Below are 24,190 nucleotides of genomic sequence, written 5' to 3' on the forward strand. Positions count from 1 at the left end.
GATGTTCCAGAACAGGCAACCCGAGGGAACACTCCAGAACAGGCAACCCGAGGGAACGCTCCATAACAGTCAACACAAGGGAACACTCCATAACAGGCGACCTGAGGGAATGCTCCAGAACAGGCAACCCTGGGAGGATGTTCCAGAACAGGCAACCCGAGGGAACACTCCATAACAGGCGACCTGAAGGAACGCTCCAGAACAGGCAACCCTGGGAGGATGTTCCAGAACAGGCAACCAGAGGGAACTCTCCACAACAGGCAACCCGAGGGAATGTTCCAGAACAGGCAACCCGAGGGAACAATCCAAAACAGGCAACCAGAGGGAACGCTCCATAACAGGCAACCTAGTGTAGGTAGGTGGTAGGGAATATGGGATTACTGTAGAGTTAGTATAAATGGGTAGTTGTTGGTCGGCACAGACTCGGTGGGCCGTAAGGGCCTGTTTCAGTGCTGTATCTCTAAATAAATAAATAAACCCAAGGGAATGTTCCAGAAGAGGAGCCCGAGGGAACATTCCCAAACTGGCACCACAAGGGAACTTTAAAAGAGAGAAGGTTGATTTCACGGGCACTACTCTCTCGTACAGGAATGCTGGCAGCAAAAGGTGAACCCTTTCCCGCTTTCCCAAACATCCTCAGACCTGGATCCCGGGTGCTTGTGGCCTAAGGTACTGCTCTCCACCTTGGGCTCCCAGATCCTCCTTTCCCGTCTCAGAGTGACTTTTGACAACACAGCCGACCTGCAATGCACCATGCGATTTAGGGATAGGGTTAGTGAATAAGCCTAGGGTATTTGGTTCAGAAGTTACGCCCAGGGTGTTAAAAAATGGCAAATGGAATTCAATCCAGAGAAGTGTGTGGTGATGCATTTGGGAAGGACCAACAGGGCAACAGCATAGCCAATAAATGATAGGTTTCTGAAAAGTGTAAAGGAACAGAGGGACCTTGGAATGTAAAACACTAGCTTGACCGCAGCTAGTGTAGTGTGCACAGTTCTGGTCACCGTATTACAGGAAGGATGTGATCACACTAGAGAGGGTACAGAGGAGATTTACAAGGACTTTGCCAGGAATGGAGAATTTTATCTATGAGGAAAGATTGGATAGACTAGGGCTGCTTCCTTTGGAACAGAGGAGGCTGAGGCGAGATTTAATTGAGGTGTATAAAACTATGAGGGGCCTAGATAGATTGGATAGGAAGGCCCTATTTATCTTAGCAGAGAGGTCAAAACCAGGGGGCATAGATTTAAAGTAATTGAAGGATTACAGCAGATTTGAGGAGTAATTTTTTTCAGGGTAGTAGCGATCTGGAACTCACTGCCTGAAAGGATGGTAGAGGTAGAAATCAACACGATGGGCCGAAGGGTCCGTTTCTGTGCTGTATAATTCTATGAAACCCTCATCACATATAAAAACACTTAGATATGCACTTGAGGTGCTGTAACCTCCAGGGCTACAGGCCAAGACCTGGGATTAGACTGGATAACTCTTTTTCAGTTGGCATGGATACGATGGGCTGAATGCTTTCCTTCTATGCATTGAGCTGCTGGCCCGCTAATTGGCCGGCAGCTCCATTAGGCGGGACTTCCTGCCTCAAGGAGGAGGAAGTCGCGCCCAAGATCAATTAAGGGCCAGGGCAGTGAAAAAGCCCGGCCTGGCTCCCCAGGCCTGGTGGAGGTGGGCTCGGCCTGACTTTTCAGCCAGTGGACTGGGCCTCTGGCCCAACGGAAAATTTCCGGCCATAATGTTCGAAAACTGTCTCCTTGAGATACTTTTCCAGAACTAGAAGAGAACATGCCAGCAATAGCAGGGTGAAAAAGGAACATTTTTCAACACGGGTGACAAAGGAACATTACACGATAAGGACATAGGAATGATTCAAAACCAGTAGTACAAGGGGAGATTTCAACACAAACAGGGAACATTCCAAAACAAGAAGTGTGTCCGTGAGTGGCACCAGGGGGAAGTAGCTGTTTGTTGGCAAAGCCTAATCGTATTTGAAGTGTTTTGAGGGGGGCAGTTAAATGTCCGTCCACTTACGTGTAAGAATGCAGCAGGACCACTGCCAGGGTCTGGATGCCCCTCGACAGGAGACCCATCAGCTGCCCTTCCAGCTGACTCATATCCACTGGTCTCCACACTTCTACATGCTCCCCTGTGGATCCTGAAAAAATAGGAAGCAGCAGCCAATAATCTTTCAAAATAAATGCTTGGTTTACAGATTCATACCCAAAATAACAACAACTTGCATTTATATAGCACCTTTAACGTAGTAAAACGTCCCAAGGCACTTCACAGGACCGTCAACAGACAGAATTTGACACAGAGCCACATATGGAGATATTAGGACTTGTGTAACCAAGGTAGATTTTAACGAGTAACACAAAGGAGAGAGTGGTAGAGAGCTGGAGAGACTGGGGAGGGAATTCCGGAGCTTGGGGCCCACGCAGCTGAAGGCACGGCCGCCAATGATGGAGCGATTAAAATCGGGGATGCACAGAATTAGAGGAGTGCAGAGATCGCGGAGGGTTGTGAGGCTGGAGAAGATTACACAGAGACAGGGAGGGACGAGGCCATGGAGGCATTTGAAAACAAGAGTGAGAATTTTAAAATCAAGGCGTTGCTTAACCGGGAGCCAATGAAGGCCAGTGAGCACAGGGGTGATTGGTGAATGGGACCTGTTACGAGTTAGGACATGTGCAATAGAGTTTTGACCTTAAGTTTACGGAGGGTGAAAGGTGGGAGGCCGGCAGGAACCCGTTGGAATAAGTCTAGAGGTAACAAAGGCATGGATGAGGGTTTCAGCAGTGGAAGTGCTGACGGAGGGACAGAAATGGGTGATGTTACGGAGGTGGAAATAGGTGGTCTTGATGATGAAGTGGATGTGGAGTTGGAAGCTCAACTCGGGATCAAAATATGACCAGAAGTCTGATGTAGGAAACTCTGAGGGTCAGACAGACAGAGCTATGAAACACTGAAGGTCAAGAAGCTCATGGCTCTTAAGAGACCAGGGCTTTGGGAGAACTTGCTGCTCTTCTACAGATAGTGCTGTGGGATCAGGAGTCTCAGTGAGCCACTAAACTGAGGCCCTAGTTGTCCTCTCAGGTGAAGGCAAATGAATCCATAACCACTTTCAAAAGAGATGCTGGGTAAAGGAAGGAGCGGTGGTTGGGCTATGGAGAGTGCTCTTTCACATTGTGGATCCTGACACAATGGCCTGGATTCTATAGACCCCTCGACGTCGAGATCCATGGCGAATGGGGTGCCTGAAGATGGCCCCAGGTGAGGCCCGCCATGGACCTCGACGACGACCTTGTGGTAGCCTCCCTGCTGCTCGGCGACGGGACCACAATTTAAATATTTAAATAAACTGAAATACCTGCATTAATTACTCTTCCGTCGCCTTCTAACGTCCCACCGCGATCTTCACCCCGGCGGCCGGCACTGCCTCGCCTTCGGATCCCCGTCCAGGGAAACGATGCACAACACTGGTGGCCAGGGGGAGGAGGTAAATTTCTCAGTGTGGTGGTGGGGGGGGGGGGGGGGCGGGATGTGAGACGGGGTCAAATTAACAATCTTGGGTATAGGGGATGGTGGGAAGGTTTATAGTATAAAGTTTTTTCAGTTTGTGGGGGAAAGGTCAGATTGTGAAGATAAGTGTTTGGGGGGGTAAGTGCAAATAATTAATTTAATTGATATGGGGGGGGGGGGGGGTGGAACAGGGGCCAAAGAAATGCATTTATTTATTTTAATTCAGTTTCACTTTTGTTACGACCAGGTGAGAAAGAGGTCTAGGGTTCCCTTTCAGCCATCACCTGGTCTTACTGTAACAGGGTTAATTTTTTAAACACACCGTGCTTTTAGCTCCCCCTCGATGAATCCTTGTTCACTGCTTTCCAATTATAAGGCAAAGAAACCAGCACAAACAGGTCTTCTTAGGTTTAAAGAAAAAAGATTGCAATTTATTAAACTTAAACTCGAATTTGGTTGACGCCTACGGATACACGATGCGCCCGCGCTAGCATGCATACGCGATACACACATGCAGATAGAGACAGAAAAGAGCAGAAGAAAAAAATAAAGTGAAAAAGTTTGAGGTAATATCTGAAGAGTTGTTGTTATGGTTCTTTGAGCTCACTGTAGAGTCCTTGATTGTAGCTAGATCTTGCTTTTCTTTGTAAACCTTGTTCACTGTAGGAGACTTTTCTCTCTTGGGGTTCATGTGTCTTCAGTGGGTCTTTGGAGTTTCGTGAGAAAGAGATGGGAGCAGACAGGCAGACAGGAGGTCTTCTTCAGTCCAGGAGCATTCTGCTTTCAGCAGCCTCTCAGTTTAAACTGTACAATTCAAATAAAAAAGCCAGACTGCCAAGCAGGTTAGTCATGTGACTAACTGGTTTGACCATGTCTGTTTGTGGATTGCATTGGAGCAGGGCATAGCTCTTTTGTTCGAAACATTGTCTGTTAATATGCAAAAATGTCTTTCCAGCAGGAGCCTGGCAACCTCTTGTAACAGGCCTTCTCTTCTTCCCAGCAACAATTTGAAATGTAATGTCCATGTGTCTCATTCTTGGCAGGTGGGGGCTTGCATGACACTTTAAATATTTAAATGTCCCGGTAGGGCTGGCAGCCCTTTAAAAATGGTGTCAGCTGCCTGCGCACAGACAGCCGACGCCATTGCTGGGGACGGACAGTCCAACCCCTCCACGGTATCAGGGGTGGGGGTGGTGGAGTGCCCCGGCTATTTAAATGAGCTGCCGTGCTTGGAATCGTGGCAGCTCTTTGGCGTGCGGCCCACGTGGGCTTATAGAATTCAGCCCAAGGTGCTGTTCAATTCTATGATTCTATTCTAGGTGCTTAACATGTTGTGGCATGGACACAACCTACCCGTAACTGATTCCAGTCCGGCCTGTTTAGGCAGCTGGCAGCCATCCTTCTGTATAACCACTCGCTCGTCAACTTCAATCACCTCCTCATACAACACCTCCGGCATCACAATCTCCTAAAGGAGAGAGAGAATGTGAGAGAGCATGCAGAGGGAAGGGGGCAGGGGGGAAAAGAGGGAGAGAGAGAGAGACTGTGCAGAGGGAGGCAGAGAGAGAGAGGGAGAGAGTGTGCAGAGGGGAGGAGAGTGTGAGAGAGGGAGACTGTGCAGATGGGGCAGAATGAGAAAGGGAGAGAGTGTGCAGAGGGGAGGAGAGTGAGAGAGAGAGAGAGAGAGAGAGAGACTGTGCAGAGGGGGCAGAGAGAGTGAAACTGTGCAGGAGGGAGGGGGAGAGAAACAGAGAGAGAGATTGTGCAGAGGGAGGGGGAAAGAGGGAGAGAGACCTTGCAGAATGGGAGAGACCGTGCAGAGGGAGAGGAGAGAGTGACCGTGTGGGGCGGGGGGGGGGGGGGGGGTGGGTGAGGAGAGAGAGAGAGCGAGAGAGAGAGACCATGCAGAGGGAGGGGACAGAAAAACAGAGAAAGAGTGAGAGTGATCATGCAGAGCAGGAGAGTGTGAGACCACATGAGGACTGTGGTGGGGGGGGGGGGGGTGGGTGGCGGATACCATGCAGAGCAGGAGGAGAGTGTCAGAGCACACAAGGACGCTGGGTGGGGGGAGGGGGGTTGGTGGGGGGTGGCGGGCACAGAGAGAGTGATTGAGAGACCAGGACCATTTAGAAAATATTCCAATTTACATTTCTCAGCTCCAAAGTCGATGACCTCACACTTTCCCCACACTGAACTCCATCTGCAACAGTTTTGCTCACTCACTCACTCTGTCTCTGTCCCTTTGTAACTTCCTGCTCTCATCTACACAACTTACTGTTTCTCCTAACTTAGTGTCAGCTGTAAACTTCAATGTACATTGCTTTATTCCTTCATCCAAATCATTAACAAATGAAAAGTTGAGGGCCTAGAACAGACCGCAGTGGAACACCAGTTGTCACATCCCGCCAACCAAAGTAACTACCTCAATTCCCATTCTCTGATTCCTAGCTCCCCAACAATTTCCAATCCAACTCAAAATTCACAGCGCTCTCAATTTGGCCAACTGTCTCTTGTGTGGAACCTTAGCAAACGCTTTCTGGGAGTCCATATAGACAACATCCATAGACACTCCCTTGTCCCTTATTAGTGACCTCCTGAAAAAAATTCAACTAGATTAGTCAGACATACCTTTAAGAAAGCTACACTGGCTCTCTCTGCTCAGCTCATATTTGCTCAAGTGCTCAATCACGATGGTAATGACTCTGGCAGCTTCCACACAACTGACATTAAACTGACAAGCCTGTAGTTTTTCTCTCTCACCCTTAAATAGAGAGACATTAGCAAATTACAAACCTGACAGCACAATTCCCGAGCTTTGTAAGATGACTCTGCAATTTTGTCACTAACTTCTTTTAATACGCTGGGGTGCAAACCACCAGATCCAGATTTAACTATCCTAAGTCCCATTATTTTCTCCATTAACATTTTTTAAACTTATAATGAATTCAACAAGATCCTCCTCTTGATTTAATTTTAGTTTCCATATTATCACTGCTATTTCATCCTTCCCCAGCTGCTGGGAAAAGAAATACAAAATACTCATTTAATAAATCTGTCGTAACCTTCATGTTGATTACTGTGTCATTGGCTTGCATCTTTAATAGACCCACAACTCCTTCAGCCACTTACTTACTCTCAATATATTTCAAAACTTTTTCAATAGCCTTTATATTACTTAAAAGCTTTTTTCCCTGTTTCTTTTTTACAATTCTTAATATTTTCTTTGTGTCCTATGTATATTTCTCCCAGTCGACTAGATTACCATTATTCCTGGTATTTGTGGCAGACACTTGCTTCAGTTCTACACTCCACCTTAGCTCATTGAATGGCCATGGTTGCTGCACTGTACAAATCAAACTTCTGCTTTTTAGGGCTCTTTATTGTATTAAATACTTCACTGAATACCTGCCACTGTTTCTCTGCAGGTCTTCCTGTTAACAGCTCGGCCCAGTTTAACATGTTCAGCTTATGTTTCATTCCTTACTCAAGTTTTGGACCTTGCTTGGTGTGTGATCTTTCTCATTCTCGAACTTAATGTCAAACACTTATTGTGCTATGGTCACTGTTTGCGAGATGCTCCCCACTGCCAGATTAATTAATTAATTTGAGCTCGTTACTCATTACTAAATCTGGTGTGGCCTATTCCCTTGTCAGTTCCTGAACACATTGCTTCAGAAAACTGTCCTGGATAGGACACACTCTAGAAATTCATTGCTTATACTACTTGAGCTGTTTTGCACCCCCAGTCTATGTGAAAATTAAATCCTATTTATCTCTGATTTTCGTATTTATGGATTCCGCTGCTGCATCACCGTTGTCTGCAGAATACACCCACCAGAACTGTGCTTCCTTTGCTGTTTTTTAATTCCAAGGAGAGTGTTTCCACTGCCTGCTCATCCTGTCCAGTATCCTTTCTCTCCACTGTTGTAATTGTGTTTTTATCAACATTGCTACTCTCCCCTCCTTTCCCTAATTCCCTGTCCTTTCTGAAGACTTCAATAGCCTGAAACATTCAGCTCCCATTCATGCCCAGCTTGTAGCCAGGTCACAGTAATAGTTAACCATGTCATACCATTTGAGTTGAACCTGTGCTTCTGATTCGCCTGTTTTATTCCTTAAGCTACGCACGTTTGTGTAGTGAACTCGGATTTGGTTAGAAGACTGCAAAACAAAGCTACAAAACTTCATGATTTTGAACACCCCTATCAAATATCCCTCTTAACCTTCCCTGCTCTAAGAATAATCCCAGCTTCTCCAATCACTCTAATTAACTGAAGTCCCTCATCACTGGTACCATTCTAATAAGTCCCCTCTGCACCCTCTCCAAAGCCATGATATCCTTCCTAAAGTGTGGGGCCAAGAATTGGTTCACAATATTCCAGCTAATGCCTAACTAGTGATTTGCGAAGGTTTACCAGGTCGAATATCTTCGGTCGGGACTGGTTACCAATGTGCAACAAGTCCTTGAACCCTTTGGTGATGAGCAGTGCGATTCTCTCCCCCTTCCGTTCCAGCAGTGCATTTGTGGCGACAGTGGTTCCCATCCGTATCCAGTCGATCCTGGAGGTGTCCACTGGCTGATCCTGAGGCACTGGAATTCCACTTTCCTGTCACAGACACATACAGAAAAGTGAATTAGACAGGGAGTCCGCTGTACACATGGCCCCATTGGGAAAGGGCAGTGCTCAACACTCCTTCAGCAAGCTGGTGCGAGCAATTCCATCGGCTCCCCTCATCTCCAGCAATTTACTCCGAGCAATGCCACGGGTGACCCCACTCTTCCAGCGATTTACTGTGAGCAATGCCATGGGTGACCCCGCTCCTCCAGCGATTTACTTTGAGCAATGCCACGGGAGTCCCTCCCTCCTCCACTGCTTTACAGTGAGCAATCCCACAGGTAACCCCGCTCCACAAGTGATTTACTGTGAGCAATGTCACGGGTGTCCCCACTCCTTCAATGACTTACAGCGAGCAATGCCACGGGAATCTCTCCCTCCTCCAGCGATTTACAGTCAGCAATGCCACAGGTGACCCCACTCCTCCAGCAATTTACTGTGAGCAATGCCATGGGTGACCCCACTCCTCCAGTGATTTACTGTGAGCAATGCCACAGGTGACCCCACTCCTCCAGCAATTTACTGTGAGAAATGCCATGGGTGACCACTACTCCTCCAGTGATTTACTATGCCAAGGGCCTGCCCACTCCTCCAGCAATTTACTAAGAGCATTGCCATAGGAGTCTCTTCCACCGACAGTGATTTACTGTGAGCAATGCCACAGATGTCCTCACTCCGCCAGTGATTTACTGTGAGCAATGCCATGGGTACCCTTCCTACTCCTCCAGTGATTTACTGCATGAAATACCACCTATGCTTCCCCCCAAAACTCTAGCAATTTACTGTGAGCAATGCCACAGGTGTTCCCACGCCTTCAGTGATTTATTGTGAGCAATACCACAGATGTCGACACTCCTCCTGTAAGTTCTGTGAGCAATGCCATGGGTGTCCCACTCCTCCTGTAATTTACTGCAAGCTTTGCCAGGTGTTCCCACTTCATCTTGAATGATTTACCATGAGCAATGCCATTGGAGCCTCAACCTCCTCCAGCAATTTATTCTGAGCAATTCATGGGTGTTCCCCACTCCATCTTCAGCAATTTACTGTGAGCAATGCCTCGGGTTCTTCTAATCCAGAAAGCCCAGCATTGAAGGATGGAACTGGAGCCAATCTTTACACACTTTTCGAAGCATTTATTTATGGAAATACATGTTACAAACATGCACCACCTAACCCAACAACCTCACATTGAGTCTGTTCCCCTTTATAGAAGCAGAACCGAATCCCCAGTTAATGCACACCATTTGCTTACAATTAAACACAATTAATATACAATTAACACAGGTGTCCCTGTTCCAATGGCAATTTACTGTGAGCAATGACACAGGCACACCCACCAGAGACTTACTTCTTGCAGGATTCTCCTGATGCCCTCTGTGGGGGCATCTACGTAATTGGCCGGATCTTCAGAAAGCAGCTTCATGACTCGGATCATCCCCCCGGGACACCTGGCAAAGATGTCCGTGAAAGTTCCACCGCGATCAATAGCGAACTGAAACCTCTCCGGCTCCACCATAGTTCGCATGCTGCAACTCCAGGTGCGGCTGTCAGAGAAAGACGGAAAAGCATATCAGCATAGAAACTTCCTGGATCTGTCCCCTTAAACCCACCTCTGATGCCAGTAAAGCCACATTGACAGCTGCCAGGCTAAGAGATCTGACTGGGCAGCAATGACAATGCATACTCCTTAACTCTGTCAGTGTTAAGCCGTGGCTCAGAGGGTAGCATTCTCATCTCAGAGTCAGAAAGTAGTTGGTTCAAGTCACACTCCAGAGAGTACTCATTGTGCAGTACTGAGGGTGTGCTGCACAGTCTGAGGGTCAGTACTGAGGGTGTGCTGCACTGTCTCATTACTGAGGGAGCATTACACTGTTGGAGGGTCAGTACTGAGGGAGCACAACACTGTGGGTGGGTCAGTGCCAAGGGAGCGCTGCAATGTCAGAGGGGCAGTACTGAGGGAGTACTGTAGTGTCAGAGATGCCCTCTTTTAGATAACATTAAACTGAGGCCAGTCTGCCTTCTTTGATGGCATAAAAGATCCCATAGGACTATTCAAAGAAGAGCAGGCGACTTATACACAGTATCCTGGCAAATAATAATCCTAAAACAGCTTCTCTGGTCATTATCACATTGCTGTTTGAGTATGTAAATTGGCTGCATGTTTCCTGTGACAATACTTCAAATGCTTCAAAAATGCAAGACTTTCTTCCTGATGAACTATAAATGGCAAATCTGCCGTAAAAATTCCACTGGCTTAAACTGGCTAATTTTAAACCTCCTGATTCTCTCTCTTCTACCCTGTCAATGTTAATGTGTAATAGATCTGTGTATAGGAACCTTTGTTAATCTGTGTACTTTGTTCTGAAGCTCGGTCCCCAAGGTTACAGGGCCGTCTAATTTGAAAATGTAAGGAGTTTCACTGGTGCAGATTGTAATGGCTATAATGCCCTGCCCAGTTAACACAGAATAACACAGACTCACCTGAGACACAGGTAGAGGGAAAGAAAAATCAGCTTCAAATCTCCCAATGTTGCTTGTGAGCATTCAAGGGTGCTGCGCAAACACTGGAATGTTTAATGGATTGCTTCAGAGTTACGTTATCCTAAAACCAATGAAAAGAAAGACACCAGTTTCAATATTTTAAACGGACATGATCATCTTGCAAATGTTTTAAATGCATTCAGCGATCCTGGAGTGGAAAAGAATGTAAACAGAATTTGATCACTATCTGTTTGGAAATGGCCAGTGTGTGCTTTCCAGATAAGGGAAGAATTACACGACTATGGGGCACATTACAACTGGCCAGACCATCGACACCCCGCGTCCGGTCAACACCCCGACCTCCCCATCAGTCAAACTCCCCGACTTCCCCATCAGTCTAACACCCCGACCTCCCCATCAGTCTAAAACCCCGACCTCCCCATCAGTCTAAAACCCCGACTTCCCCATCAGTCTAACACCCCGACTTCCCCATCAGTCTAAAACCCCGACTTCCCCATCAGTCTAACTCCCCGACTTCCCCATCAGTCCAACTCCCCGACTTCCCCATCAGTCAAACTCCCCGACCTCCCCATCAGTCTAACACCCCGACCTCCCCATCAGTCTAAAACCCCGACTTCCCCATCAGTCTAACTCCCCGACTTCCCCATCAGTCCAACTCCCCGACTTCCCCATCAGTCCAACACCCCGACCTCCCCATCAGTCTAACACCCCGACCTCCCCATCAGTAAAACTCCCCGACCTCCCCATCAGTCCAACACCCCGACTTCCCCATCAGTCTAACACCCCGACCTCCCCATCAGTAAAACTCCCCGACCTCCCCATCAGACCAACTCCCCGACTTCCCCATCAGTCTAACACCCCGACCTCCCCATCAGTAAAACTCCCCGACCTCCCCATCAGTCCAACACCCCGACTTCCCCATCAGTCCAACACCCCGACCTCCCCATCAGTCCAACACCCCGACTTCCCCATCAGTCTAACACCCCGACCTCCCCATCAGTCTAACACCCCGACCTCCCCATCAGTCCAACACCCCGACTTCCCCATGAGTCTAACACCCCGACCTCCCCATCAGTCCAACTCCCCGACTTCCCCATCAGTCTAACACCCCGACCTCCCCATCAGTCTAACTCCCCGACCTCCCCATCAGTCTAACTCCCCGACCTCCCCATCAGTCTAACTCCCCGACCTCCTCATCAGTCTAACTCCCCGACCTCCTCATCAGTCTAACTCCCCGACCTCCACATCAGTCTAACTCCCCGACCTCCACATCAGTCTAACTCCCCGACCTCCCCATCAGTCTAACTCCCCGACCTCGCCATCAGTCTAACACCCCGACCTCCCCATCAGTCAAACATCCCGACCTCCCCATCAGTCTAACTCCCCGACCTCCCCATCAGTCAAACACCCCGACCTCCCCATCAGTCTAACTCCCCGACCTCCCCATCAGTCTAACACCCCGACCTCCCCATCAGTCTAACTCCCCCACCTCCCCATCAGTCAAAGTCCCCGACCTCCCCATCAGTCTAACTCCCCGACCACCCCATCAGTCTAACTCCCCGACCTCCCCATCAGTCAAAGTCCCCGACCTCCCCATCAGTCAAAGTCCCCGACCTCCCCATCAGTCAAACACCCCGACCTCCCCATCAGTCAAACACCCCGACCTCCCCATCAGTCTAACACCCCGACCTCCCCATCAGTCAAAGTCCCCGACCTCCCCATCAGTCAAAGTCCCCGACCTCCCCATCAGTCTAACACCCCGACCTCCCCATCAGTCTAACTCCCCGACCTCCCCATCAGTCTAACACCCCGATCTCCCCATCAGTCTAACACCCCGACCTCCCCATCAGTCTAACTCCCCGACCTCCCCATCAGTCAAAGTCCCCGACCTCCCCATCAGTCAAAGTCCCCGACCTCCCCATCAGTCAAAGTCCCCGACCTCCCCATCAGTCAAACACCCCGACCTCCCCATCAGTCTAACTCCCCGACCTCCCCATCAGTCTAACACCCCGACCTCCCCATCAGTCTAACACCCCGACCTCCCCATCAGTCAAAGTCCCCGACCTCCCAATCAGTCAAAGTCCCCGACCTCCCCATCAGTCAAACACCCCGACCTCCCCATCAGTCAAAGTCCCCGACCTCCCCATCAGTCAAACACCCCGACCTCCCCATCAGTCAAACACCCCGACCTCCCCATCAGTCTAACTCCCCGACCTCCCCATCAGTCAAACACCCCGACCTCCCCATCAGTCTAACTCCCCGACCTCCCCATCAGTCTAACACCCCGACCTCCCCATCAGTCTAACACCCCGACCTCCCCATCAGTCTAACTCCCCGACCTCCCCATCAGTCTAACTCCCCGACCTCCCCATCAGTCTAACTCCCCGACCTCCCCATCAGTCTAACACCCCGACTTTCCCATCAGTCTAACACCCCGACTTTCCCATCAGTCTAACACCCCGACCTCCCCATCAGTCAAACTCCCCGACCTCCCCATCAGTCTAACTCCCCGACCTCCCCATCAGTCTAACACCCCGACTTCCCCATCAGTCTAACTCCCAAAGCTCCCCATCAGTCTAACTCCCCGACCTCCCCATCAGTCTAACTCCCCGACCTCCACATCAGTCAAAAACCCCGACCTCCCCATCAGTCTAACTCCCCGACCTCCCCATCAGTCTAACACCCCGACCTCCCCATCAGTCAAACATCCCGACCTCCCCATCAGTCTAACTCCCCGACCTCCCCATCAGTCAAACACCCCGACCTCCCCATCAGTCTAACTCCCCGACCTCCCCATCAGTCTAACACCCCGACCTCCCCATCAGTCAAAGTCCCCGACCTCCCCATCAGTCTAACTCCCCGACCTCCCCATCAGTCTAACTCCCCGACCTCCCCATCAGTCTAACTCCCCGACCTCCCCATCAGTCTAACTCCCCGACCTCCTCATCAGTCTAACTCCCCGACCACCCCATCAGTCTAACTCCCCGACCTCCCCATCAGTCAAAGTCCCCGACCTCCCCATCAGTCAAAGTCCCCGACCTCCCCATCAGTCAAACACCCCGACCTCCCCATCAGTCAAACACCCCGACCTCCCCATCAGTCTAACTCCCCGACCTCCCCATCAGTCAAAGTCCCCGACCTCCCCATCAGTCAAAGTCCCCGACCTCCCCATCAGTCAAAGTCCCCGACCTCCCCATCAGTCTAACACCCCGACCTCCCCATCAGTCTAACACCCCGACCTCCCCATCAGTCTAACACCCCGACCTCCCCATCAGTCTAACACCCCGACTTCCCCATCAGTCCAACACCCCGACCTCCCCATCAGTCCAACACCCCGACTTCCCCATCAGTCCAACACCCCGACTTCCCCATCAGTCTAACACCCCGACCTCCCCATCAGTCTAACTCCCCGACCTCCCCATCAGTCAAAGTCCCCGACCTCCCCATCAGTCAAAGTCCCCGACCTCCCCATCAGTCAAAGTCCCCGACCTCCCCATCAGTCAAACACCCCGACCTCCCCATCAGTCAAACACCCCGACCTCCCCATCAGTCTAACACCCCGACCTCCCCATCAGTCTAACACCCCGACCTCCCCATCAGTCAAAGTCCCCGACCTCCCCATCAGTCTAACACCCCGACCTCCCCATCAGTCTAACTCCCCGACCTCCCCATCAGTCTAACACCCCGACCTCCCCATCAGTCTAACACCCCGACCTCCCCATCAGTCTAACACCCCGACCTCCCCATCAGTCTAACACCCCGACCTCCCCATCAGTCTAACACCCCGACCTCCCCATCAGTCTAACACCCCGACCTCCCCATCAGTCTAACACCCCGACCTCCCCATCAGTCTAACTCCCCGACCTCCCCATCAGTCAAAGTCCCCAACCTCCCCATCAGTCAAAGTCCCCGACCTCCCCATCAGTCAAACACCCCGACCTCCCCATCAGTCAAACACCCCGACCTCCCCATCAGTCTAACTCCCCGACCTCCCCATCAGTCTAACACCCCGACCTCCCCATCAGTCTAACACCCCGACCTCCCCATCAGTCAAAGTCCCCGACCTCCCCATCAGTCAAAGTCCCCGACCTCCCCATCAGTCAAACACACCGACCTCCCCATCAGTCAAACACACCGACCTCCCCATCAGTCTAACTCCCCGACCTCCCCATCAGTCTAACTCCCCGACCTCCCCATCAGTCTAACACCCCGACCTCCCCATCAGTCTAACACCCCGACCTCCCCATCAGTCTAACTCCCCGACCTCCCCATCAGTCTAACTCCCCGACCTCCCCATCAGTCTAACACCCCGACTTCCCCATCAGTCTAACTCCCCGACCTCCCCATCAGTCTAACTCCCCGACCTCCCCATCAGTCTAACTCCCCGACCTCCCCATCAGTCTAACTCCCCGACCTCCCCATCAGTCTAACTCCCCGACCTCCCCATCAGTCTAACTCCCCGACCTCCCCATCAGTCTAACACCCCGACTTCCCCATCAGTCTAACTCCCCGACCTCCCCATCAGTCTAACTCCCCGACCTCCCCATCAGTCTAACTCTTAAAGCTCCCCATCAGTCTAACTCCCCGACCTCCCCATCAGTCTAACTCCCCGACCTCCCCATCAGTCTAACTCCCCGACCTCCCCATCAGTCTAACTCCCCCACCTCCCCATCAGTCTAACTCCCCCACCTCCCCATCAGTCTAACTCCCCCACCTCCCCATCAGTCAAACTCCCCGACCTCCCCATCAGTCTAACTCCCCGACCTCCCCATCAGTCTAACTCCCCGACCTCCCCATCAGTCTAACTCCCCGACCTCCCCATCAGTCTAACTCCCCGACCTCCCCATCAGTCTAACACCCCGACCTCCCCATCAGTCTAACTCCCCCACCTCCCCATCAGTCAAACTCCCCCACCTCCCCATCAGTCAAACTCCCCGACCTCCCCATCAGTCTAACTCCCCGACCTCCCCATCAGTCTAACTCCCCGACCTCCCCCTCAGTCTAACTCCCCGACTTCCCCATCAGTCTAACTCCCCGACCTCCCCATCAGTCTAACTCCCCGACCTCCCCATCAGTCTAACTCCCCGACTTTCCCATCAGTCTAACTCCCCGACCTCCCCATCAGTCTAACTCCCCGACCTCCACATCAGTCTAACTCCCCGACCTCCCCATCAGTCTAACACCCCGACCTCCCCATCAGTCTAACACCCCGACCTCCCCATCAGTCTAACTCCCCGACCTCCCCATCAGTCTAACTCCCCGACCTCCCCATCAGTCTAACTCCCCGACCTCCCCATCAGTTTAACTCCCCGACCTCCCCATCAGTCTAACACCCCGACCTCCCCATCAGTCAAAGTCCCCGACCTCCCCATCAGTCAAAGTCCCCGACCTCCCCATCAGTCAAACTCCCCGACCTCCCCATCAGTCAAACACCCCGACCTCCCCATCAGTCAAACACCCCGACCTCCCCATCAGTCAAACTCCCCGACCTCCCCATCAGTCTAACACCCCGACCTCCCCATCAGTCAAACTCCGCGACTTCCCCATCAGTCTAACACCCCGATCTCCCCATCAGTTTAGCACCCCGACTTCCCCATCAGTCAAAGTCCCCGACCTCCCCATCAGTCAAACTCCCCGACCTCCCCATCAGTTTAGCACCCCGACTTCCCCATCAGTCAAACTTCCCGACCTCCCCATCAGTCTAAGTCCCCGACCTCCCCATCAGTCTAACACCCCGACCTCCCCATCAGTCTAACTCCCCGACCTCCCCATCAGTCTAACACCCCGACCTCCCCATCAGTCTAACACCCCGACCTCCCCATCAGTCTAACACCCCGACCTCCCCATCAGTCTAACACCCCGACCTCCCCATCAGTCTAACACCCCGACCTCCCCATCAGTCTAACACCCCGACCTCCCCATCAGTCTAACTCCCCAACCTCCCCATCAGTCAAAGTCCCCAACCTCCCCATCAGTCAAAGTCCCCGACCTCCCCATCAGTCAAACACCCCGACCTCCCCATCAGTCAAACACCCCGACCTCCCCATCAGTCTAACTCCCCGACCTCCCCATCAGTCTAACACCCCGACCTCCCCATCAGTCAAAGTCCCCGACCTCCCCATCTGTCAAAGTCCCCGACCTCCCCATCAGTCAAACACCCCGACCTCCCCATCAGTCTAACTCCCCGACCTCCCCATCAGTCTAACTCCCCGACCTCCCCATCAGTCTAACACCCCGACCTCCCCATCAGTCTAACTCCCCGACCTCCCCATCAGTCTAACTCCCCGACCTCCCCATCAGTCTAACTCCCCGACCTCCCCATCAGTCTAACTCCCCGACCTCCCCATCAGTCTAACTCCCCGACTTCCCCATCAGTCAAACACCCCGACCTCCCCATCAGTCTAACTCCCCGACCTCCCCATCAGTCTAACTTCCGACCTCCCCATCAGTCTAACTCCCCGACCTCCCCATCAGTCTAACTCCCCGACCTCGCCATCAGTCTAACACCCCGACTTCCCCATCAGTCTAACTCCCCGACCTCCCCATCAGTCTAACTCCCCGACCTCCCCATCAGTCTAACTCTTAAAGCTCCCCATCAGTCTAACTCCCCGACCTCCCCATCAGTCTAACTCCCCGACCTCCCCATCAGTCTAACTCCCCGACCTCCCCATCAGTCTAACACCCCCACCTCCCCATCAGTCTAACTCCCCGACCTCCCCATCAGTCTAACTCCCCGACCTCCCCATCAGTCTAACTCCCCGACCTCCCCATCAGTCTAACTCCCCGACCTCCCCATCAGTCTAACTCCCCGACCTCCCCATCAGTCTAACTCCCCGACCTCCCCATCAGTCTAACACCCCGACCTCCCCATCAGTCTAACACCCCACCTCCCCATCAGTCAAACTCCCCCACCTCCCCATCAGTCAAACTCCCCGACCTCCCCATCAGTCTAACTCCCCGACCTCCCCATCAGTCAAACTCCCCGACCTCCCCATCAGTCTAACTCCCCGACTTCCCCATCAGTCTAACTCCCCGACCTCCCCATCAGTCTAACTCCCCGACCTCCCCATCAGTCTAACTCCCCGACTTTCCCATCAGTCTAACTCCCCGACCTCCCCATCAGTCTAACTCCCCGACCTCCACATCAGTCTAACTCCCCGACCTCCCCATCAGTCTAACACCCCGACCTCCCCATCAGTCTAACACCCCGACCTCCCCATCAGTCTAACACCCCGACCTCCACATCAGTCTAACACCCCGACCTCCACATCAGTCTAACTCCCCGACCTCCCCATCAGTCTAACTCCCCGACCTCCCCATCAGTTTAACTCCCCGACCTCCCCATCAGTCTAACACCCCGACCTCCCCATCAGTCAAAGTCCCCGACCTCCCCATCAGTCAAAGTCCCCGACCTCCCCATCAGTCAAACTCCCCGACCTCCCCATCAGTCAAACACCCCGACCTCCCCATCAGTCAAACTCCCCGACCTCTCCATCAGTCTAACACCCCGACCTCCCCATCAGTCAAACTCCGCGACTTCCCCATCAGTCTAACACCCCGATCTCCCCATCAGTTTAGCACCCCGACTTCCCCATCAGTCAAAGTCCCCGACCTCCCCATCAGTCAAACTCCCCGACCTCCCCATCAGTTTAGCACCCCGACTTCCCCATCAGTCAAACTTCCCGACCTCCCCATCAGTCTAAGTCCCCGACCTCCCCATCAGTCAAACTCCCCGACCTCCCCATCAGTCAAACTCCCCGACCTCCCCATCAGTCAAACTCCCCGACCTCCCCATCAGTCAAACTCCCCGACCTCCCCATCAGTCAAACTCCCTGACCTCCCCATAAGTCAAACTCCCCGACCTCCCCATCAGTCTAACTCCCCGACCTCCCCATCAGTCCATCTCCCCGACCTCCCCATCAGTCTAACTCCCCGACCTCCCCATCAGTCTAACTCCCCGACCTCCCCATCAGTCTAACTCCCCGACTTCCCCATCAGTCTAACACCCCGACCTCCCCATCAGTCTAACTCCCCGACTTCCCCATCAGTCTAACTCACCGACTTCCCCATCAGTCTAACTCCCCGACCTCCCCATCAGTCTAACTCCCCGACCTCCACATCAGTCAAAAACCCCGACCTCCCCATCAGTCTAACTCCCCGACCTCCCCATCAGTCTAACTCCCCGACCTCCCCATCAGTCTAACTCCCCGACCTCCCCATCAGTCAAACACCCCGACCTCCCCATCAGTCTAACTCCCCGACCTCCCCATCAGTCTAACACCCCGACCTCCCCATCAGTCAAACACCCCGACTTCCCCATCAGTCTAACTCCCCGACCTCCCCATCAGTCTAACACCCCGACCTCCCCATCAGTCAAACATCCCGACCTCCCCATCAGTCAAACATCCCGACCTCCCCATCAGTCTAACTCCCCGACCTCCCCATCAGTCAAACACCCCGACCTCCCCATCAGTCAAACACCCCGACCTCCCCATCAGTCAAACACCCCGACCTCCCCATCAGTCTAACACCCCGACCTCCCCATCAGTCTAACTCCCCCACCTCCCCATCAGTCAAAGTCCCCGACCTCCCCATCAGTCTAATTCCCCGACCTCCCCATCAGTCAAAGTCCCCGACCTCCCCATCAGTCTAACTCCCCGACCTCCCCATCAGTCTAACTCCCCGACCTCCCCATCAGTCTAACTCCCCGACCTCCTCATCAGTCAAACTCCCCGACCTCCCCATCAGTCAAAGTCCCCAACCTCCCCATCAGTCAAAGTCCCCGACCTCCCCATCAGTCAAAGTCCCCGACCTCCCCATCAGTCAAAGTCCCCGACCTCCCCATCAGTCAAAGTCCCCGACCTCCCCATCAGTCAAACACCCCGACCTCCCCATCAGTCAAACACCCCGACCTCCCCATCAGTCAAACACCCCGACCTCCCCATCAGTCAAACACCCCGACCTCCCCATCAGTCAAACACCCCGACCTCCCCATCAGTCAAACACCCCGACCTCCCCATCAGTCTAACACCCCGACCTCCCCATCAGTCAAAGTCCCCGACCTCCCCATCAGTCAAAGTCCCCGACCTCCCCATCAGTCTAACACCCCGACCTCCCCATCAGTCTAACTCCCCGACCTCCCCATCAGTCTAACTCCCCGACCTCCCCATCAGTCTAACTCCCCGACCTCCCCATCAGTCTAACTCCCCGACCTCCCCTTCAGTCTAACACCCCGACCTCCCCTTCAGTCTAACACCCCGACCTCCCCATCAGTCTAACACCCCGACCTCCCCATCAGTTTAGCACCCCGACTTCCCCATCAGTCAAAGTCCCCGACCTCCCCATCAGTCAAACTCCCCGGCCTCCCCATCAGTCAAACTCCCCGACCTCCCCATCAGTCTAACTCCCCGACCTCCCCATCAGTCTAACTCCCCGACCACCCCATCAGTCTAACTCCCCGACCACCCCATCAGTCTAACTCCCCGACCACCCCATCAGTCTAACTCCCCGACCTCCCCATCAGTCTAACTCCCCGACCTCCCCATCAGTCTAACACCCCGACTTCCCCATCAGTCTAACTCCCCGACCTCCCCATCAGTCTAACTCCCCGACCTCCCCATCAGTCTAACTCCCCGACCACCCCATCAGTCTAACTCGCCGACCTCCCCATCAGTCTAACTCCCCGACCTCCCCATCAGTCTAACTCCCCGACCTCCCCATCAGTCTAACTCCCCGACCTCCACATCAGTCTAACTCCCCGACCTCCCCATCAGTCAAACACCCCGACCTCCCCATCAGTCTAACTCCCCGACCTCCCCATCAGTCTAACTCCCCGACCTCCCCATCAGTCTAACTCCCCGACCTCCCCATCAGTCTAACTCCCCGACCTCCCCATCAGTCTAACTCCCCGACCTCCCCATCAGTCTAACTCCCCGACCTCCCCATCAGTCTAACTCCCCGACTTCCCCATCAGTCTAACACCCCGACCTCCCCATCAGTCTAACTCCCCGACCTCCCCATCAGTCTAACTTCCGACCTCCCCATCAGTCTAACTCCCCGACCTCCCCATCAGTCTAACTCCCCGACCTCGCCATCAGTCTAACACCCCGACTTCCCCATCAGTCTAACTCCCCGACCTCCCCATCAGTCTAACTCCCCGACCTCCCCATCAGTCTAACTCTTAAAGCTCCCCATCAGTCTAACTCCCCGACCTCCCCATCAGTCTAACTCCCCGACCTCCCCATCAGTCTAACTCCCCGACCTCCCCATCAGTCTAACACCCCCACCTCCCCATCAGTCTAACTCCCCGACCTCCCCATCAGTCTAACTCCCCGACCTCCCCATCAGTCTAACTCCCCGACCTCCCCATCAGTCTAACTCCCCGACCTCCCCATCAGTCTAACTCCCCGACCTCCCCATCAGTCTAACTCCCCGACCTCCCCATCAGTCTAACACCCCGACCTCCCCATCAGTCTAACTCCCCCACCTCCCCATCAGTCAAACTCCCCCACCTCCCCATCAGTCAAACTCCCCGACCTCCCCATCAGTCTAACTCCCCGACCTCCCCATCAGTCTAACTCCCCGACCTCCCCATCAGTCTAACTCCCCGACTTCCCCATCAGTCTAACTCCCCGACCTCCCCATCAGTCTAACTCCCCGACCTCCCCATCAGTCTAACTCCCCGACTTTCCCATCAGTCTAACTCCCCGACCTCCCCATCAGTCTAACTCCCCGACCTCCACATCAGTCTAACTCCCCGACCTCCCCATCAGTCTAACACCCCGACCTCCCCATCAGTCTAACACCCCGACCTCCCCATCAGTCTAACACCCCGACCTCCACATCAGTCTAACTCCCCGACCTCCCCATCAGTCTAACTCCCCGACCTCCCCATCAGTTTAACTCCCCGACCTCCCCATCAGTCTAACACCCCGACCTCCCCATCAGTCAAAGTCCCCGACCTCCCCATCAGTCAAAGTCCCCGACCTCCCCATCAGTCAAACTCCCCGACCTCCCCATCAGTCAAACACCCCGACCTCCCCATCAGTCAAACTCCCCGACCTCTCCATCAGTCTAACACCCCGACCTCCCCATCAGTCAAACTCCGCGACTTCCCCATCAGTCTAACACCCCGATCTCCCCATCAGTTTAGCACCCCGACTTCCCCATCAGTCAAAGTCCCCGACCTCCCCATCAGTCAAACTCCCCGACCTCCCCATCAGTTTAGCACCCCGACTTCCCCATCAGTCAAACTTCCCGACCTCCCCATCAGTCTAAGTCCCCGACCTCCCCATCAGTCAAACTCCCCGACCTCCCCATCAGTCAAACTCCCCGACCTCCCCATCAGTCAAACTCCCCGACCTCCCCATCAGTCAAACTCCCCGACCTCCCCATCAGTCAAACTCCCCGACCTCCCCATAAGTCAAACTCCCCGACCTCCCCATCAGTCTAACTCCCCGACCTCCCCATCAGTCCATCTCCCCGACCTCCCCATCAGTCTAACTCCCCGACCTCCCCATCAGTCTAACTCCCCGACCTCCCCATCAGTCTAACTCCCCGACTTCCCCATCAGTCTAACACCCCGACCTCCCCATCAGTCTAACTCCCCGACTTCCCCATCAGTCTAACTCACCGACTTCCCCATCAGTCTAACTCCCCGACCTCCCCATCAGTCTAACTCCCCGACCTCCACATCAGTCAAAAACCCCGACCTCCCCATCAGTCTAACTCCCCGACCTCCCCATCAGTCTAACTCCCCGACCTCCCCATCAGTCTAACTCCCCGACCTCCCCATCAGTCAAACACCCCGACCTCCCCATCAGTCTAACTCCCCGACCTCCCCATCAGTCTAACACCCCGACCTCCCCATCAGTCAAACACCCCGACTTCCCCATCAGTCTAACTCCCCGACCTCCCCATCAGTCTAACACCCCGACCTCCCCATCAGTCAAACATCCCGACCTCCCCATCAGTCAAACATCCCGACCTCCCCATCAGTCTAACTCCCCGACCTCCCCATCAGTCAAACACCCCGACCTCCCCATCAGTCAAACACCCCGACCTCCCCATCAGTCAAACACCCCGACCTCCCCATCAGTCTAACACCCCGACCTCCCCATCAGTCTAACTCCCCCACCTCCCCATCAGTCAAAGTCCCCGACCTCCCCATCAGTCTAATTCCCCGACCTCCCCATCAGTCAAAGTCCCCGACCTCCCCATCAGTCTAACTCCCCGACCTCCCCATCAGTCTAACTCCCCGACCTCCCCATCAGTCTAACTCCCCGACCTCCTCATCAGTCAAACTCCCCGACCTCCCCATCAGTCAAAGTCCCCGACCTCCCCATCAGTCAAAGTCCCCGACCTCCCCATCAGTCAAAGTCCCCGACCTCCCCATCAGTCAAAGTCCCCGACCTCCCCATCAGTCAAACACCCCGACCTCCCCATCAGTCAAACACCCCGACCTCCCCATCAGTCAAACACCCCGACCTCCCCATCAGTCAAACACCCCGACCTCCCCATCAGTCAAACACCCCGACCTCCCCATCAGTCAAACACCCCGACTTCCCCATCAGTCTAACTCCCCGACCTCCCCATCAGTCTAACACCCCGACCTCCCCATCAGTCAAACATCCCGACCTCCCCATCAGTCAAACATCCCGACCTCCCCATCAGTCTAACTCCCCGACCTCCCCATCAGTCAAACACCCCGACCTCCCCATCAGTCAAACACCCCGACCTCCCCATCAGTCAAACACCCCGACCTCCCCATCAGTCTAACACCCCGACCTCCCCATCAGTCTAACTCCCCCACCTCCCCATCAGTCAAAGTCCCCGACCTCCCCATCAGTCTAATTCCCCGACCTCCCCATCAGTCAAAGTCCCCGACCTCCCCATCAGTCTAACTCCCCGACCTCCCCATCAGTCTAACTCCCCGACCTCCCCATCAGTCTAACTCCCCGACCTCCTCATCAGTCAAACTCCCCGACCTCCCCATCAGTCAAAGTCCCCGACCTCCCCATCAGTCAAAGTCCCCGACCTCCCCATCAGTCAAAGTCCCCGACCTCCCCATCAGTCAAAGTCCCCGACCTCCCCATCAGTCAAACACCCCGACCTCCCCATCAGTCAAACACCCCGACCTCCCCATCAGTCAAACACCCCGACCTCCCCATCAGTCAAACACCCCGACCTCCCCATCAGTCAAACACCCCGACCTCCCCATCAGTCAAACACCCCGACCTCCCCATCAGTCAAACACCCCGACCTCCCCATCAGTCTAACACCCCGACCTCCCCATCAGTCAAAGTCCCCGACCTCCCCATCAGTCAAAGTCCCCGACCTCCCCATCAGTCTAACACCCCGACCTCCCCATCAGTCTAACTCCCCGACCTCCCCATCAGTCTAACTCCCCGACCTCCCCATCAGTCTAACTCCCCGACCTCCCCATCAGTCTAACTCCCCGACCTCCCCTTCAGTCTAACACCCCGACCTCCCCTTCAGTCTAACACCCCGACCTCCCCATCAGTCTAACACCCCGACCTCCC

The 24,190-nt window shown here is 53.6% G+C and overlaps 1 protein-coding gene across 2 annotated transcripts in view; it reads right to left on the minus strand.

Moving 5' to 3' along the window:
- oplah (5-oxoprolinase, ATP-hydrolysing) overlaps nt 1-24,190 on the minus strand; it is a 203,186-nt gene that overhangs the window by 93,863 nt on the left and 85,133 nt on the right. For both annotated transcript variants that reach the window (XM_068016020.1, XM_068016011.1), the window contains exons 2-6: nt 10,629-10,749; nt 9,496-9,691; nt 7,947-8,138; nt 4,885-4,999; nt 2,041-2,164 (exon numbers count right to left, since the gene is read on the minus strand). In XM_068016020.1, the coding sequence (XP_067872121.1) occupies nt 2,041-2,164; nt 4,885-4,999; nt 7,947-8,138; nt 9,496-9,672 (608 nt within the window). In that variant the 5' untranslated portion in view covers nt 9,673-9,691; nt 10,629-10,749. The remainder of the gene's footprint in view (nt 1-2,040; nt 2,165-4,884; nt 5,000-7,946; nt 8,139-9,495; nt 9,692-10,628; nt 10,750-24,190) is intronic.

Source organism: Heterodontus francisci, chromosome 2 (genome assembly GCF_036365525.1).
Source record: "Heterodontus francisci isolate sHetFra1 chromosome 2, sHetFra1.hap1, whole genome shotgun sequence".
Classification (NCBI taxonomy): domain Eukaryota; kingdom Metazoa; phylum Chordata; class Chondrichthyes; order Heterodontiformes; family Heterodontidae; genus Heterodontus; species Heterodontus francisci.